The sequence below is a fragment of the Trichosurus vulpecula genome, chromosome 1 (genome assembly GCF_011100635.1).
Source record: "Trichosurus vulpecula isolate mTriVul1 chromosome 1, mTriVul1.pri, whole genome shotgun sequence".
Taxonomy (NCBI): Eukaryota; Metazoa; Chordata; class Mammalia; order Diprotodontia; family Phalangeridae; genus Trichosurus; species Trichosurus vulpecula.
The window spans coordinates 73,671,767-73,688,884 of NC_050573.1; the positions used below are offsets into that span (position 1 = coordinate 73,671,767).

Below are 17,118 nucleotides of genomic sequence, written 5' to 3' on the forward strand. Positions count from 1 at the left end.
TGAAGATGACGCCTAAGTTGTGAACCTGGGTGAGTGAAAACATGGTGGTGCTTTGATAGAAATGAAGATATTAGAAGGAATAGACATTTCGGGGAAAGAGTTCTGAGGTAGTGATGTTCAGCAAGCAGTTGGAGACGTAGAACTGGAGTGCAAGTGAAGAGATGAGGGCTGTCGATGTGTATCTGAGAATAATTTGTATAGAGATCGTAGTTGGGTCCATGATGAGAACACCTAGAGAGAGAAGAAGGCTCAGGACGGAAGGGGGGAAGTGGAGGGGCCAAACCAATTAAAGGAAGTTTAACAGGAGACTCAACTAAACAAAGTCATCCCAAGAATGAAGCTGGAAAGAAGACAACAAACAAATGGAAGATGGAAAAGATCTGAAGGGGTCTTTTAAAAAAAATAAACTCTAAATAAACCTCAAGGACAATAGAACTATGACTCTGGCATTACATTCCCAGAAGTGCTTAAAGGGAAGGAAGAAATATCACTAAAGAAAACAAAGGTATCCAAATCAGCCAGACTAGAACAAGTATTCCCAGAGGAGATCCAAACTGGAGGTGGTATAATTATGGGGACATTGAAGGATTAATTAATTTGGGTTTCTGAAGGAGGTATCTGAAGATACCAGTGATGTAGAAACAAACAAACAACAACTTGGACCTTATTATTATTAAAAAAAAGGTGATGGAGAAAATAAACTTTTCCATACACATGTATATTACATATACACGCATATTTTACATACACGCACACACATATATATTTATATGTACTACATATAGATACACACGCATCTATAGATACACACACATATATGTGTATATGTGTGTGCATTGAGGATATCCTTGACAAAGTTATTAGAAGGGAACAGGTAGACTTTTGCAAGCAAAATTCCACCGCAGACCACATTTTTTCCATCATGCAATTAAGTGAAAGATAGAGATCTCCCGTGTTTGTTGACTATGAAAAAGTATTTGATTTGGTAAAGTAAAATGCTGACTTAAGCTTTCTCCATCAAAGTGTCTCCTGCGCATCTGTCAACATAATACAAGATTCCTTTAAAGATATGGCAACAGATAACCTTGTTTGACCAACTTGTGACCGTTAAAATAAGGCGACACCTAAAAGAGGAAGGTCTACACTCAGAAAGTGGGTTTGCTGCTGTCATGGAAGACATCCAGCTCAGAGTGCAAGCTGAAGAGGGGCTCCCCTATGGAATGTTGGACTCAAGATACTACTGTTTGTGGATGACATTGTGCTAACTGCATCAAGAAAAGAGTTTGTCGTAACTATCCACCTGGAAAAACTAAATGGATGAAGAGGACAGGGACTGTTTTTGCTTCTCTTTGTATCAGTACTGCTCAGCACAATGCCTGGCAAATAGTAAACAACAATGCTCGTTGACTGATGGTTGGCAAATCTGTAGAACTCATCTCTCAGTATAGGCATATATGTATATGCACATATAGGCACTCACACATACATGTATGCATACACACATATACATGCTCATGTGTATATATATGTGTGTGTGTGTATATTATTATATACACTTGAATTGGACAATAAGCTGGCACCAGATTTGAACAGAAGAACTAGCAGAATGGACTGAGTTGCCTTTGGAAAATTGCCAAGTTCTACAAATGACAAATCATAGGATTTGGAACTGGGAGGGACCATTTAGTCCAAACCCTTCAGTTTACAGATAGGAAAACTGAGGCCCAAAGAAGTTAAAAAACTTGCCCAAGGTCATCGGGTTAATAAATAGCCAAGCTCCCCAGCTTCCTCAGCCAGTGGTCTTTGCACTAGACAGCACCCAGGTGATAATTGTCATCATTCCTACTTCTCCAGTTCTCATAAGTTTACAAAGCACGGTCCTCACAATAGACCACGAGGAGGACAAGTATCTCTATCTCTGTTTTCCAGATGCGGGAACTGAGTTCAGAGGAAGGAAAGTGACTTGTCTAAGGTCACACAAAAACTTACAAAACTGACAAACCATATCCTTTTCTACATACGTTATCTCACCTGAACCCCCCAATAGCTCTGTGGCTACTAGCGTTAGGTACACAGACATCATTCTTAGCCTCCTTATGTTACATATAAGAAAACTGAGACCCAGAGAGAGGCAGCCATGACTTGCCTAAGGTCACTCAGCAGCTGATAAGTGTCAGTATATTTGTAGTCAGACAGCAGCAGTGTGCTGGTAGATGGTGAACAACCAGCTCTCCAACAAAACAAAACAAACAGCAACAAAATCCCAACCAACCATACCCGTATCTTGCTTTTAAGTTTAATCTGCGTTATTCCCTTTTTCCGTCACATTGAATCTAGATCAGAGGTATCAAACATGTTGCCTGTGAGCTACCTCCCAGTGTGGCTGCACCAGTCAAATGTAATTGGGAAATATTTAACAAAATAAATATAATGTTAATATATGGTTTTCTAAATTGATGTGCTGCCCCTAGGGATCTTTACATACAGTCCAACAGCCCCAGTTCGATACAGCTGGTCTAGACGATCAAGAATTGATTGATAAATCAAGCCCTGACTTGTAGCATTTGTGGAATTTCCCGGCTGTAAATGATGAGTCTAGAGAACTTCTTCCCGATGGGCATGGGTCCGATTTGGCTCCGGCACAGCCCTGAACCTGCAAGACCAGCATGGTCTGCTGTGCCAGGACACCTCTCAGGAATTAGAGCTGGGATTTGTCTCTCAGTCCCCTGAGAGCCCAGCACTCTTTCTGCCATAGTCTATGTGGTCTGTTTCTTTCGTGGCTTCCCAGGGTGAACTTGCCGCTTTCTAGAAGCATGCATTTCTCTGCCTCTTAGCCTCTCAAGGGCTTGACTTCTTTCCCAGAGGATGGTTAGACACAGTGAGATATGAGCTCACTTGACCTGGTTCCCTGGCTTCTCCTCCCCAGGAATGTTCCCAGAGAGCGAACAATGGGCGGTTCACTCTGAGAGATCTGCTCATGGTGCCCATGCAGCGGGTGCTAAAGTACCATCTCCTCCTTCAGGTGAGTTCTCTAGCTTCCCAACTCCTGGGGAGGGATGTCACAGCAACTTCAACCAATATGGGCTTGGGTGATTCAGGGCAACTGAGTTATTGGCTTGGCCAGGGGTGGGGGTGGGGTGGAGGTAGGGGTAGTAGGGGGTGGAGGGTGTACAAAAAACAGTTTAAGAGAAATTGTTCAGATTCCTTAGGGAAAGATGTGGGGGACTTGGGGGAGTCATGGGAGGAATTGGGGCAGGTATAGTCTTCTCTTACCTCTGAATTTTTGGCCTTGCCCAGGAGCTGGTAAAGCATACAACGGATGCCACAGAGAAGGAGAATATGCGGCTGGCACTGGATGCCATGAGGGTGAGGAGGAGAATGGAAGGGATGTGTGTGTGTGTGTGTGTGTGTGTGTGTGTGTGTGTGTGTGTAGCTACAACAGAATAGGGACAGCTCCTGGTATTGGGGGGAGGCTTGAGAAACACAGACATAAGACACAGATGGTAGGCAGCTCCTGGTGTAGACAGAACGGTGATAGATTCATAAGTGGAGGACCTAAGTGAGAACATGGACAGGGATTCTGATACTTCCTGCCTGTGTGACATTGGTCAAGTCACTTTCCCTCTCTTGGCTTCAGGTTCCACTTCTGTGAAATGAAGGACTTGAGTTAGATAATTCTTCAAAGGCCCCTTCTGGCTCTTAGTTCTGGAGTCTTTTGGGATCTGGGGTCTCCCCTCCTCCCCTTGATGACCCCTGTTGCCCACACCTGGCTCTGGGCTACTCTGTCTTCTTTGTCCCCAGGATTTGGCCCAGTGTGTGAATGAGGTCAAGAGAGACAATGAGACGTTGAAGCAGATCACCAACTTCCAGCTCTCCATTGAGAACTTGGTGAGGTCTGGGGCTCTGGACAGAATGAGGCACCCCTGTGGGGAACTGGCCTGGGGAGGCAGACAAAAGGAATCTGTTGTCCCCAGTGCCAGCCCGTGCCCTCTTTCCCTCTTCTGTCCCTAGACCAAGAACCTTGCACCCTATGGACGGCCCAAGATTGACGGGGAGCTCAAGATCACCACGTCTGAGAGAAGATCCAAGATAGACAGGTACCAGCTCTGCCCATTCGAGTCCCTAGCTTCCTCCCAGGCCCCCAGGCACCAGCTCTTAGTAGAGCAGGGGTTAATAACATTAATAATGGACCAATTAGATATTTCATAGGATCACAAAGGAAACCCACCAGAGTGAAATTCAAGTCCATGGACCCCTTGAGATCTATCCGTGGAGCCCTTGGAGTCTGTAGACTCCAGGTGAAGAACTCCTGTCCTAGAGGCTTATCCTTCCCCCTCCCCTCCCCCCAGTTGCTAGTGCCCCGTTCCTGGCCCCCAAATTGGCTTGTTGGTAGTCTATATGTATTTTGTGTGTACTTACTTGGCTTCAGAAATGCAAGATGCGCAAATGTAGAGAATCCACCTCAAATGTTCACGTGGATTATTTGTCCCTAGCTTGTGGTAGAGCATTCCAAGCTCACATTGGTCTGATCAGCCACAGTTGGACACTTGACTCTAACATAGTGCTGTCATTTTGGTCCTCTTTGAGGATGAAGGACAACAACCAACCAACTAGGGTTCATGTAGTTTTTCTCACAGTAGAGTGAATGGAGGCTCCTTAAGGCAGGGGACATTCCATTTTTGTCTTGTATGCTCAATGCCTGGCACATAGTAGGCGTGTAATGAAAACATGTTAAATGAATGAATGAAAGTGAGGCTGGAGGAAGAATGGGGAAAGCTACCAGCAGCCCCTGGGCACAGAGGCATCCCCTTGGGGCCTGGCTCCCTGGAGCCTTTCAGAGATCAGGGCTCCTTCTATTCCCTGCTCCAGGTACGCTTTCCTCCTGGACAAAGCCCTGCTCATCTGTAAAAGGCGAGGAGACATCTATGACCTAAAGGACTTTGTGAACCTGCCCAGCTACCAGGTCCGAGACGACTCCTCGGGGGAACGTGACAACAAGAAGGTACCTTTTCCAAGGATGGCCAGGCTCCTGGCCTTGTCTGTCTGGTGTGGGGTGAGGTGGGGCATTGGCAAGAGGAGACACGAAGCTCACCCCCCAGCCAGAGGTGGAGGCTCCACCACCCCACCTCCTTCATGTACATGGGTGACTAGGCCTCTGTGTCTATGTGTCTGAAGAGCTGGGGGCTCTTGGGTGGGAGAGGGGCATGGGACCCAGACCTCTCCCTGACCACCTCTCCCTGCCCTCCCCAGTGGACCCACATGTTTCTCCTGATCGAGGACCAGGGCACCCAGGGCTATGAGCTCTTCTTTAAGACAAGAGAACTGAAGAAGAAGTGGATGGAGCAGTTTGAGATGGCCCTGTGAGGACTGGACCCAGGCACCCCGACCCCCTCACCTGACCTTAACCTTAGCTCCCATTCCAGCCCAGGCTGCCAGGTTGCAGTTGGGTTACGCTCCCAAACAGGAGCCTGGCAAGGTCCCAGAGAGGCAGAGAGTGGGGTGGAGAGGGAAGGGGACTGAATGAAGGGAATGGTGGGGTGGGGGTGATCACAAGATCTGGTCTCCACTCCTAGCTCTGCCCCTGACTCTGTGTGACCTCAGCCAGGTTCCTTCTCTCTGGGCCTTCCAAGGGTTGGACTAAATGTTCTCTGGGAGGTTTGTTAGCTCTGTGAGTGTTTGGCCGTAGGGGGACTTCTGTGCTCCACGAGTCCAGACCTCCTTTCCCCTTCCCTTCCCTCCCTGGGCCAGAGCTGACCCCTTCTCTTCCATGGCCTCCAGTTCCAACATTTACCCTGAGAATGCCACTGCCAATGGCCATGACTTCCAGATGTTCTCTTTTGAGGAGACAGCCTCCTGCAAAGCCTGCCAGATGCTGCTGAGGTGGGGGCCAATACTGCCTAGGGTGACTGGTGTGTGGGGAGGGTCTGAGGCCCCAGTTCTTGGTTTTATACTATCTTTCACCAGGGAACCATGGCCCCAAATCCTGGCTGGTGGGCCTAGGTTTCTGGGGCCTGGGGACCTGGAGGCGAGGGTGGGGGTGGGGGTGTCAGTACATGATACGAGGCCTAGGGATCAGCATTAAAAGACCAAATCCTTTGTTCTGTCACTGATCTTAGGTAAGATTCTTGAGTCCAATGCCCTCAGTTTCCCCATTTATAATGTGGGTCAGCTGGGGAGGTCCCTTCTAATTCTGGCACTCTGGGTACCTCTTCTCCCATTCCCACACCAATCCAGAGGAGGGTTATTGTGGGATTCAGAGGCAGGCAGGGCAGGACTAATTAACATACCCCTAACCCTACCCCCAGAGGCACCTTCTATCAAGGATACCGCTGCCACCGTTGCCGGGCACCTGCTCACAAGGAGTGTCTGGGGAGGGTGCCTCCCTGTGGCCGACATAGCTCAGGTAAGTGGGGAGGGGCCATATTGGGGATACAGTTATCAGGGGCTAGGTCACAGTAGGGGTAACTATGGGGGACTATGGTAAGTGTGTGTGGGGAGAGCTTCAGGCTGCTTGACTCTGGCATTTGGAGGGGAGAAAGAGAGAGAGAGAGAGGGAGTGTGTGTGTGTGTGTGTGTGTATGTGTGTGCGTGTGTGTGTATGTGTGTGTGTATTTGTTGGGGGGGATATGCTTCCCCTTTTTCCTCCAGGGTCTCTGACATCAGAATGGCCCCCTTTTCTTGTTTCCTCACAGATCATGGGACTACCATGAGAAAGGTAAGGCAGGTCCCTTTTCCCAGGGTAGTAGCAGGGCCTGTTCGGAGGGTGGTCTTGGGGGTAAGAGAAATGCAGTGAAGACCAGAATTGGAACCCATGGATCCGGTCCTCCAGCTCTGGGCATGGTGACATCTGCATCAGGAGGGTAGACCCAGGACTGACAGTCAGAAGCTGGAGCTTGGGAAGCAGGGAACAGGGGACCGGCCAGTTGGGGCCTTGGATAGGCTTGGGATTTAGGAGAGGAGTCTGGGGACTGTAGAACAGGACACACAGTTTTGGGATGCGCAGGAGAGCAGGATGTGGAATGAATAGGATCATAGACTTAGAGCTGGAAGGCTTGTATTTAAATCTTGCCTCTAACACTTCCTAGCTATGTGACATTGAGTGAGTCCCTTAATTTCTACGGGCCTCAGTTTCCCTCTGTATAAAGTGGGGATAATCATCCCAGTACTCTTTTCCTCCCTGCTTTTCCTGGGCATATAGAAGAAGAAGGTAGGATGGGAGGGGGGCAGGGGTGGCAGGAGCTAGGGTCCACCCTCCTGCCTTCTCTTCTTAGCACAAGGCAAGCCGATTGGCTCAGGACAAGAGGAAGAATGAGCTGGGTGAGTCCCTCCAGGAGCAGTCCCATGTGGGCCCAGACCGGGCTGGGTGGTGGCTGGGAGAGGAAGGAAATGCCCTGGAGGCCTTCCACATCCTCCTAGGAGCAAGCTGTTGGGCAGGCCCCTCGTCTCCCCAGCCATCTGGAGGCTGAGCCCTGATCACCTGCCCTTTGCTCTTCCCCTCCTTCCCTCTCTCCCCAGGCTTGCCCAAGATGGAGGTGTGCCAGGAGTACTATGGTCTGCCCCCACCCCCTGTAGCCTTTGGCCCTTTCTTGAGGCTGAACCCAGGAGACATTGTGGAGCTGACCAAGGCAGAGGCTGAGCAGAACTGGTGGCAGGTGAGGGTTGGGGAAGAGTCCTCAGACTGGATAGACCAAAGAGCCTGGAGTCAGGATGACCTGAGTTCAGATGTGACCTCAGATGTTTACTAGCTGTGTGACTCTGGAGAAGTCACTTAACAGCTGCCTGCCTCAGTTTCCTTATCTGTAAAATGGGGATCATAATACCACCTACCTCTCAGAGTTGTTGTAAAGGTCAAATGAGTCAGCAGGACCTGAGTTCAAATGAGGCCTCAGACACTTGACGCTTACTAGCTGTGTGACCCTGGGCAAGTCACTTAACCCTGATTGCCTAGCCAGAAAAAAAAAAGATTAAATGAGATAATAGCTATAAAGCACTTAGCAGTGTCTGGCACACAGTAGGTGCTTAATAAATGCTTATTGCCTTCTTTCTTGGGGAGGGACTAGGAGAGTTTAGAAAGTTGGGTAAGTCTTTAGGAGAGAATCAGGAAGGGGATATAGGAAGCCAGGTTCCTTTCCTCTGTGCCCATCACTCTGTCTTCTCCCTGGGCATGTAGAGCTCCTCGGACATGGGCTCCAGAGGTCCCTTTAACCCTAGACTACTGCCAAGAAAATGGTTTGTTTTTTTTTTCAGAATTGGAAGGACAGCTGGGGTGGGAGAAGAAGAGGGCTGGGATCCTAGCTGGGCCTCAGGAGGAGGGCCATGGGCAGCCAAGAAGCTTAACCCCCATTTCAGCAGACTCAGGCTGATGAGAGAGGCAGTACCAGCACATACTTAATAGCTTTGGGATCTTGGGAAAATTTCTTCTCTTCTTTGACCCTCAATTTTCCTATCTGTGAAGTGGGAGCAGAAAATACCTGCTTCACTGTGTCCCAAAGTAGGCGTGATGAAAATGCTCCATAAACTGTAAAGGCATGGAGAGATGGGAGCCAGCATCTACGCAGCATCAAATATTAGGATGACCAAAAACAGCCAGAACTGAAAAAAAATGTTGTTCTTTGCAAAACAAAGGTCAGCCTCTGAGTAGAGAGGCTGTAGGTGGATAAGTAGAGAGGCAGATAGATGAGAAGATTGACAGGCAGCTCGATGGAGGAGCACCTAGACATGCTTGCTCTGTTTCTCTCTGCCCCCTAATTCCTCTTTCTCAATGTCATCCCTCTTCCCCTTGACGCACAGGGCAGAAACACAGCTACCAATGAGACAGGCTGGTTTCCTTGCAAGAAAGTCAAGCCCTATGTCCATGTGAGTGTGGCCTGGGCCCCTGTCCTGGGCCCAGCTGAGCCAGGAGGAAGAATCCCCATGGGAGGTTGTCCCAGGGTTGGTGTGTGGCTATCCCAGGTTCCCCAGGGGGCAGGGAGGAGGTCGGGAGCTGAGGCTTCCATGGTCTCGGAGCCTTGTATCTGACACTACTGTCTCTTCTGTGTGTCTCCTAGGGCCCGCCACAGGACCTGTCTGTCCATCTCTGGTGAGTCTGGATAGGGTGGGGCGCAATTCCCTCCCCTCAGATGGTGTTCTGATATCTTCAGGCCGAGGTGTCAGGACCACATGTGAGAGGCAGGGGCAGGGCCACAAGATCTGGCATTGTATACAGATCACTGGGCCGAGTGTCAGGGTGACCCACCTTCAGATCTTGCCTCAGACTCTTACTGACTGTGTGACTTAAGCAAGTCACTTAACCTCACTGTCCCTCAATTTACCCATCTATAAATGCGTATAAAATCTATAATAGAATTTGCATTACAGGGTTGTTGTGAGAAGCAAATGAGATAATATATGTAAAGTTCTTTGTAAACCTTAAGATAATTAAAGAGATAAACTATTTAATTAGTGCTTACTATATTCCACAAGGCAGCTAGGTGGTGCAGTGGATAGAATAGGGCTTGGAGTCAGGAAGACCTGAGTTCAAATCCAGCCTCTGATACTAGCTGCATGACCCTGGGCAGGTCACTTAACCCTGTTTGCTTCAGTTTCCTCAACTATAAAATGAACTGGAGAAGGAAATGGCAAACCATTCCAATATATATGCCAAGAAAACCCTAAGTGGAGTCACGGAGAGTCAGACAGGACTGAAACAACTGAACAGTGACAATATATGGTAGGCATTGGGCTAAGCCGGGGGTGGGGGCAGAAAGAAAGACAGTCCCTGCCCTCAAGGAACTAACATTTTGATGGGGGAAGACAAGTGGGGGTTGGGAGAGATTCATGGTGTGGAAATGGCCTGGAAGCAATATGGAGACCTGGTTCGGGACACAGTGAGGAGAATTATTATTAACTATTAATAATGAACTGTTAATCAATCTTGAACACCTACTGTGTGCCGGGCACTGTGCTAAGCACTTGGGATACAAAAGGTGGCAAAAGTCCGTCCCTGCCTTCAAGGAGCTTACAGTCTAATGGGGGAGACAACATACAAACAAACATTGACAAAGCAAACCATGTATAGATAAATAGGAAAAAAATAAAAGTGGGAAGGCGCTGGAATTAAGAGGGGTTAGTAGAAGGTGGGCTTCCCAGGGGCCTTGGGGTGCTATATAAGCGTTAATTAATATTGGGATTATTATGGAATCACAGGGATGGAAGGGGCATCGAAGGTCAGCACAGAGTCTGGTATATCATCTAGGGACTTAATAAGTGATTTTCCATCTATCCAGTCCAACCCCATTTTACAGAAGAGCAGACTAAGATGAAGTGAGCTGTTTAAGGTGGAAGAAGTGGGAAAACAATGACTAATAACTGACATTTACATATGATTTTAACGCTTGTTAAGTTGTTTCTTTACATCTGTTATCTTATTTGATTCTTACCCTATGCTAGTGAGATAGCTTCTATAGGGAATATATTATTTCCATTTTATAGATGAGCAAATAAGTATTTTGGCCAAGGTCACACGACTTGTAAGTGTCTGAGACAAGCTCTGAACCCCGATATCCTGGCCGGGGCACCATCTTGCCTCTCTATAAGCCGGGTCCTCTGACTCCCAATCTTCCACGCTTTTCAGTGCCTCGATGAGGTGGAGTCTGGCTTTTCTTCAGCCTCTTACTTCATACAAGATGCGGAATTAGAGACACAGTCAGATTGAAAAACATGACCAGAATAATAGCCTCCCATCTACTCTCCCCCAGCACTTTCTTTTCCATTATCTGATCCTGGAAGGCAGCCCTCGCTCAGCTTACCCCTGAGAGGGGGCCCTTGTGCTGGGCTGTGCTTGGCCAGGAGAGATGGATCCGGCCCAGTCCCTGTCCTGGGGGAGCCCGCAGTCTTGCCGGGAGGGGTGTGGGGACAAGACTCATCGGCCATCCAAGGGCGTTTAAATTGTGACTCAGAGGCTCAGAGATTTAGAGCTGGAAAGCATCTTAAAGGCCGCTGAGTCCTAACCTCTCCTTTTACAGATGGGGGAATTGAGGCTCAGGAGTTGAGTTGCCCAGTGCTGGAGCTGAAGTGAGGAGCTAGGTCCTCACTGGCTCAGTGTATACAAATTTGATGAACACTCATTGTTGGAAGGGGCGGCTCAGTGGCACATTGGATCCAGTGCCCGCCAGGCCTAAAGTCAGGAAGACCTGGGTTCAAATCCAGCCTTAGACACTTACTAGCTGTGTGACCTTGGGCAAGTCACTTAACCCTGTTTATCTCAGTTTCCTCATCCGTAAAATGAACTGGAGAAGGAAATGGCCAATCACTCCAGTGTCTCTGCCAAGAAAACACCAAATTGGGTCACAAAGAGTCAGACGCGACTGAAATAGCTGAACAGCAGCAACATTGTTAGAAGCACAGAGTTCTTGTCTAAATCAAGATCTGTCTATATTTGTATGTACCGAGTACTATGTAGCCCCCTGTGGGGTGGTTAGCCCAGTGGTTAGAGGGCTGGACTTGGAGCTTTGTGACTCTGGCTAGGTCACTTAGCCTCTCTGTGTCTCTGTTCCCTCATCTGTAAAGTGGAGATCATAATAACACCCACCTCACAGGAGAGAAGCAAATGAGATAACAGCTTTAAGACACTTAGCAAATCTTAAGGCACCATGCAGAATGTCTGTTGTTATTATGAAACTAATGGGGTGGGGGTGGGGTTGATGTTCCTGTGGTGGTATGGAGGAGAGAAGATTGTATTTGTGGTCAGAAGATCCCAGATTCAAATTCCAACTCTGCTGGGGACTTCTTGGACCTTGATGGTACTTTTCCAACACCTTTTCTCCACCCCACCCCATCTCCTTGGCCGAAATTTTACAGGAGCCTTGGGAGGGCCCTGTTTAACCCAAAAGGAGGAATTCTAATGAAGAGTTTTTGCAACTGTGATTGGCTGGGGGCAGAGGGAGCTGGGGGGGGGGGGCGGGGTGCTGTTGAGGCCCCTTCCTGGTACCTCTCATCACACCAAGTCAGGATGGTCTGCTTTGAGGCACCGTTGGCCCAGACTGGCTTGTAGTCACCCCCTTCATTTGTGGTCATCTGTCTGGCAGGTATGCAGGCCCTATGGAGCGTGCGGAGGCAGAGAGCATCCTCACCAATCGTTCTGACGGGACCTTCCTGGTGCGGCAGAGGGTGAAGGACAATGCGGAGTTTGCCATCAGTATCAAGTAACTTGCCCCTGTCCTGGGTTTCTCCAGATCTAAAGTGGGAGATACATACCTGTCCCTGCCCTCCTGCCTACTCCCGCATAGGTGCTCAGAACAAGGGGACCATAGGCTCAGAGGGGGAAGGGACCTTGGAGACTGTTTAGTCCCCCTCTCTCTGCCATTTTACCGAAGACGAGCCTGAGATCCAAGACGAAGGGGCCTGCCCAAGGTCACACAGGCAGTATCAGAGCTGGGATTTGAACCAGGTCTCTGGACTTCCAACCCGGGGTTCTACTGTGTCATTCTTCTGCTGAGTTGAAATGGATCTTAAAGAGGATCAAGTCTGATATATACTCAGAGACCCCTCCTCTAACATCCTGGACAAGTAGCCATTCAATGTCCATTTGAAGGCCTCCAGGGATAGGGAGCTCTCTTCCCGCCAAGGGAAAATTCTAATTGCAGGAAAGTCTTTCCATACATCGAGTCTCCTTCTGCCCCTGCAGCTGTTACCCACTGGACCTAATTGTGCTCTCGGGGGCCAAGCAGAACTAATAAAACCCCCTTCTCCACGACAGCCCTTCGAAGACTTGGACGGCCATCCTATCCCCACGAAGTTGTTTCTTTTCCCTGCTAAAGATCCTCAGATCCCTCACTTGGTCCTCATATAACCTGATGGTCCCCAGCCTCACATTTTACTAGCCGTGTGACCCTCGGCAGGTCACTTGCCTCAGTTTCCTTGTCTGTAAAATGAGGATAATAATAGCACCTTTCTCCAAGGGTTGTTGTGAAGACCAAATGCGATAATGATTGTAAAACTAGGCGCTATATACATGCTAGCTATTATTATTCTGGTCGCCCTCCTCTGGCCCTCCCCTGTCCTCTGTGCCTCAGCTCCCCTAAAACATGCTTCCAGAATCAATCACAGCCTTTCAGACAGGGTCTGTCCAGGCCTTCCTTGTTTTGGATACTGTGACTCTCTTAAATATTGCTCCCAAGAGCACTGGTCTACATGGCTGATGTGGGATTTCATAGCATGGCTACCCCCAGAACCTGGCAGGATCATTTCTTGACCTTCAGCTGAGGGCTTTTTCTGTGATGTCCCATAGCTTGCGCCAGGCTGCCCCTGGTAGAATAGAGTCCCAGGTGATGTCTGTTGAAAAAGGTTCTGGGTCAGTGCTGGGGAGCTGAGTGCCCTGCTCTCTGATGGGGGCTGGGGCTGGGTGCCCAGTGGATGCTCCCTCCTGGCAGGTTGCCAATCCTGCTTCCAAAGATGGGCCAGATGCCCTGGAGTCCAAATGTTCCCTGTGTGTCCCGTGGTGGGTCGTAAGCTTGGCGGGGGGAGGAGGGGGCAATGGTGCTCTGCCTGGGATCACAGAAAAAGGCCTGGTTGGCATTTCTGTCTGTGTCCGTCTGTCTGGGCAGGTTCAATGTGGAAGTGAAGCATATTAAGATCTTGACAGCTGAGGGGCTGTACCGTATCACGGAGAAGAAGGCATTCAGGGGGCTCGTGGTGAGGACCCTGTGCCATGGGTGTGGGTGTGTGGGAAAGGTGTCTGGTTTCATGTCTGTGTATGTGTGCCTGGGAGGGTGTGAAGGGGTGTACGTGTGTTTCACAAGTCTCCTCCCAGAGACAGTTGTCTTCCCTCCTAGTCTCAGGGCTCCCAGGGGTCTGGATGACTCTTTCTAGCTCAGAGTCAGGCACAATTTGGTCATGTTTGCTGGGCCACTCCTAGACCAAGGATTCCAAACTGCTCACTGTGTTTCCCTCCCAGGAGCTGGTGGAGTTTTACCAGCAGAACTCCCTGAAAGATTGCTTCAAGTCCCTTGACACGATGCTGCAGTTCCCCTTCAAGGAGCCAGAGAGGAGAGCCATTGCCAGACTCCCAGGTAGGCTCTCAAGGGGCAGTCTGGAGTCTTGAGTGCTGTGTTCAAATCCCACTCTGCCACCAATTCTTCATGACCTTAGTTAACCTTTCTGGGCCTCAGTTTCCCTATCTGTAAAACATGAAAGTCGATCATTTGATTTCTAAGGTTCCTTTCAGCCTTACTTTTTATGAATTTCTGACCTGGAGCCCAGAGAAATGAAGGAACAAAAAAGCATTTAATAAGCTGTTACCATGTACCAAGCCAAGTGCTATGGCCACAAACACAGCAATCCAATCCATTGTCTGCCCTCAAGGAGCTTCCATTGTAAGAGGGAGAGCAGGGAGGAGACAATACACAAAGAAGAGTGGGTCCATGCACACCTACTCTTCTGTGCTCTCCCTCTCTCTCTCTCTGTTTATCTCTGTTTTTCCTTTGTTTCTCTCTGTTTCTCTGTCGCTGTCTCTCTGTCTCTGTCTCACTGTCTCTCCCTCATATACTCACACACAATTGAAAGAACACACAGAAAAGAACACACATACTAAATCTATCCCTTCCCTCCCCAACACACACACACACACACACACATACACACACACACACACACACCTCAGACACACATATCCTGACTCCAGAGAAGAGAAACCAGGAAGGCATGGTGAATAAGCATTTATTAATTACTGTGTGCCAGGCATAATGCTAAGCAGGGGGGAATACTGATATAAAAGCAAAGACAACACTTGCCCTCAGGGAGCTCCCATTCTGATAGAGGGAGACAGCATACGTGGGGGATAGTGGCTAAGGAAGTATGAGGAGGGAATGCAGAATGGGAGAACACTAAGAGGCCATGGGAGAAAGCCTGGGGTGGAGCTAAGACCTCATGTTCTCCAGGAATGCAGAGCTGGGTGATTTAGCTCTTCCCAGGCATGTTTTCTGGTGGGCTCAGGGAAAGCCTTCAGGTTCCTTCCATCTCTGAGATCCGGGGCTTATGTGTGTGATTGGAGATAAGGAGCAGGACTTGACAGGGGGCACCCTCCTGAGGCCAAAGAGACTGAAGGCTTTGTGGAGTCCAGCTCTGGGGTCCCCAGCTATAAAGGAAGGGCCAGATGGAGTCACAATGGCTGGGCAGCAGAGGCGGCTGCACTCAGGAGGACAGGCAGACACGTTCTGAAGGGCTTGTCTCCCTGGGCCAAGAGAAGCTCTCCGATGGGGGGCCAACTGCTGTCCACATTTCCCCCTTCACCCTCCCATCCTTGCTCCACTCGCTGTGCCATGCCAGCTGCTTCATCTGGGCCTCTGGCATTGAGGCACCAAGCAGGCTGTGAGGTGCCTTTTGTCTTCAGCTGCAGGGAGCGCCAGATACTTTGGGTCGGCCAAAGCCCGCTACGACTTCTGTGCCCGGGACCGCACGGAACTGTCCCTCAAGGAGGGTGACATCATTAAGATTATCAGCAAGAAGGGACATCAGGGCTGGTGGCGAGGGGAGATCTATGGCCGGGTGAGCTGGGCCTGGGCCGAGGCCAGGGAGGGCAGGGGAGGCAAGGAAAGGGGCCAGATGGAGTGGGGGTAGGGGAGAAGAGGAGGCTGAGTCCAGACTGTAGAGGAGTTGGAGTTCAGGCTTCCACCTACAGGCCAGGAGTTCTTCACCTTTTTTATGTCGTGGACCCATGGAGTCCCTTCTCAGAAAAATGTTTTCAAATGCATTTTATGTACTTTATTTAATACGTATGGTTACAAAGAAAACCAATTATATTGAAAAAAAGTTATCAGAATTTTAAAAAACCCAGGTCTACAGACCCTAGGTTAAGAAACCCCCATGTAGGCCATGGGGAGCTGCTGAAGGCCAGCCAACTGTGGCTCCACACTCTCCCTCCTTCCAGTGTCACAGAAGAAGCTTCCGAGCAGAGCTGGCCAGGCACATCTAGGAGGGCCCATGGCCAGCTCTAATCTCACTCTCTCTCTCTTCCTGCCCCCTTTTAGATCGGCTGGTTTCCATCCAACTATGTGGAGGAAGACTATTCTGAGTACTGCTGAGACTGGGAACCTGGTTTACACCAAGCTGATGCACTGCCTGAAGCAGGGACCACTGAGACCAGCCTGAGGGGGACCACTTGGGGTCCCTAGGAGGGCTATCATCGGGACTCAGGCCCAGGCCCCGGGATCATTAATTTATGGAACTCCGGTTTCCTCCTCGATTGAAGGAGGCCAATTTAAATAAAGATATAAAAGAAGAGGATGGGGGGTGGTCTGTCCTGGGGATGGGGGGGCTCCTTGCCCACAAGGAGCCTGACAGCCCAGCTCTGAGGGGGCAAGAAAGAAAAAAGGGAGCTTCAGTGTTGGTGAGGGGGTGAGAGGAGTGATGAGCCGGCATTGAGTCCTGCCTGGCAGAGGCTAGGTGGCCCCCAGGTTGGAGTGGGGGCTGCCCTATCTCTCTGTCAGCCTTACCACTTCCTGCTCCACGCTATCATTCCTCCCTCCCCCCATCACCACATGTGGGTGCCTACACACATACTCTTGCTCACACTCACACACATACACACACACACACACACACATCCCCACTGGTAGTCACAGTCACATGTTGACATAGACACACAAAATCCCAGACATGCAGAGATATGTTCAGACATACAGAATCACATGTGTAACATATCTACCAATAAAGACTTTACGTAAGTTGCTTCCCTTCTTTGGGACTCAGTTTGCCTGCCTGTAAAATGAGAGCACATCTGTTGGTGTGAAGTGGAAAGAATGCTAGATTTGGACCCAGAAAATCTGGTCTCGAATCTACTTGCTAGCTGTATGATCTTGGCCGACATTTCATTTGGTGAGCCATTCTTTCCTTACCTGAAAACCAGAGGGATAAGGCTAGCTGAGCAGGTGATGGGGTGGAATGGGAGCATTTGGCCTCTACGATCCCTCGTGATCCTGGGTAAATCACTTCCCTCTCAGGGTCTCAGTTTCCCTCTCTTGTAAAATGAGGCAGTTGGATCCCAAAGGCACCTTTCCTCCTCTGATCCTTGGCACTTCACATGAGAGAAGCAGACACACCGAAGGCTCACCTCACCACAGCTGTGCCCAGTCTCAATGATTT

The 17,118-nt window shown here is 49.5% G+C and overlaps 1 protein-coding gene across 2 annotated transcripts in view; it reads left to right on the plus strand.

Moving 5' to 3' along the window:
- Window positions 1–16,713, plus strand: part of VAV1 (vav guanine nucleotide exchange factor 1) — a 39,046-nt gene extending 22,333 nt beyond the window's left edge. Inside the window, exons 10-27 of one of the 2 annotated variants that reach the window (XM_036741918.1) lie at window positions 2,927–3,022; window positions 3,298–3,366; window positions 3,802–3,888; window positions 4,012–4,097; window positions 4,870–5,002; window positions 5,251–5,360; window positions 5,779–5,880; window positions 6,306–6,403; window positions 6,693–6,715; window positions 7,272–7,317; window positions 7,516–7,652; window positions 8,791–8,856; window positions 9,048–9,079; window positions 12,066–12,182; window positions 13,584–13,671; window positions 13,934–14,048; window positions 15,368–15,522; window positions 16,005–16,713. In XM_036741918.1, the coding sequence (XP_036597813.1) occupies window positions 2,927–3,022; window positions 3,298–3,366; window positions 3,802–3,888; window positions 4,012–4,097; window positions 4,870–5,002; window positions 5,251–5,360; window positions 5,779–5,880; window positions 6,306–6,403; window positions 6,693–6,715; window positions 7,272–7,317; window positions 7,516–7,652; window positions 8,791–8,856; window positions 9,048–9,079; window positions 12,066–12,182; window positions 13,584–13,671; window positions 13,934–14,048; window positions 15,368–15,522; window positions 16,005–16,058 (1,614 nt within the window). In that variant the 3' untranslated portion in view covers window positions 16,059–16,713. The remainder of the gene's footprint in view (window positions 1–2,926; window positions 3,023–3,297; window positions 3,367–3,801; window positions 3,889–4,011; window positions 4,098–4,869; window positions 5,003–5,250; window positions 5,361–5,778; window positions 5,881–6,305; window positions 6,404–6,692; window positions 6,716–7,271; window positions 7,318–7,515; window positions 7,653–8,790; window positions 8,857–9,047; window positions 9,080–12,065; window positions 12,183–13,583; window positions 13,672–13,933; window positions 14,049–15,367; window positions 15,523–16,004) is intronic. The other variant, XM_036741919.1, reaches the window with a different exon arrangement.
- Window positions 16,714–17,118: the final 405 nt, after the last annotated feature.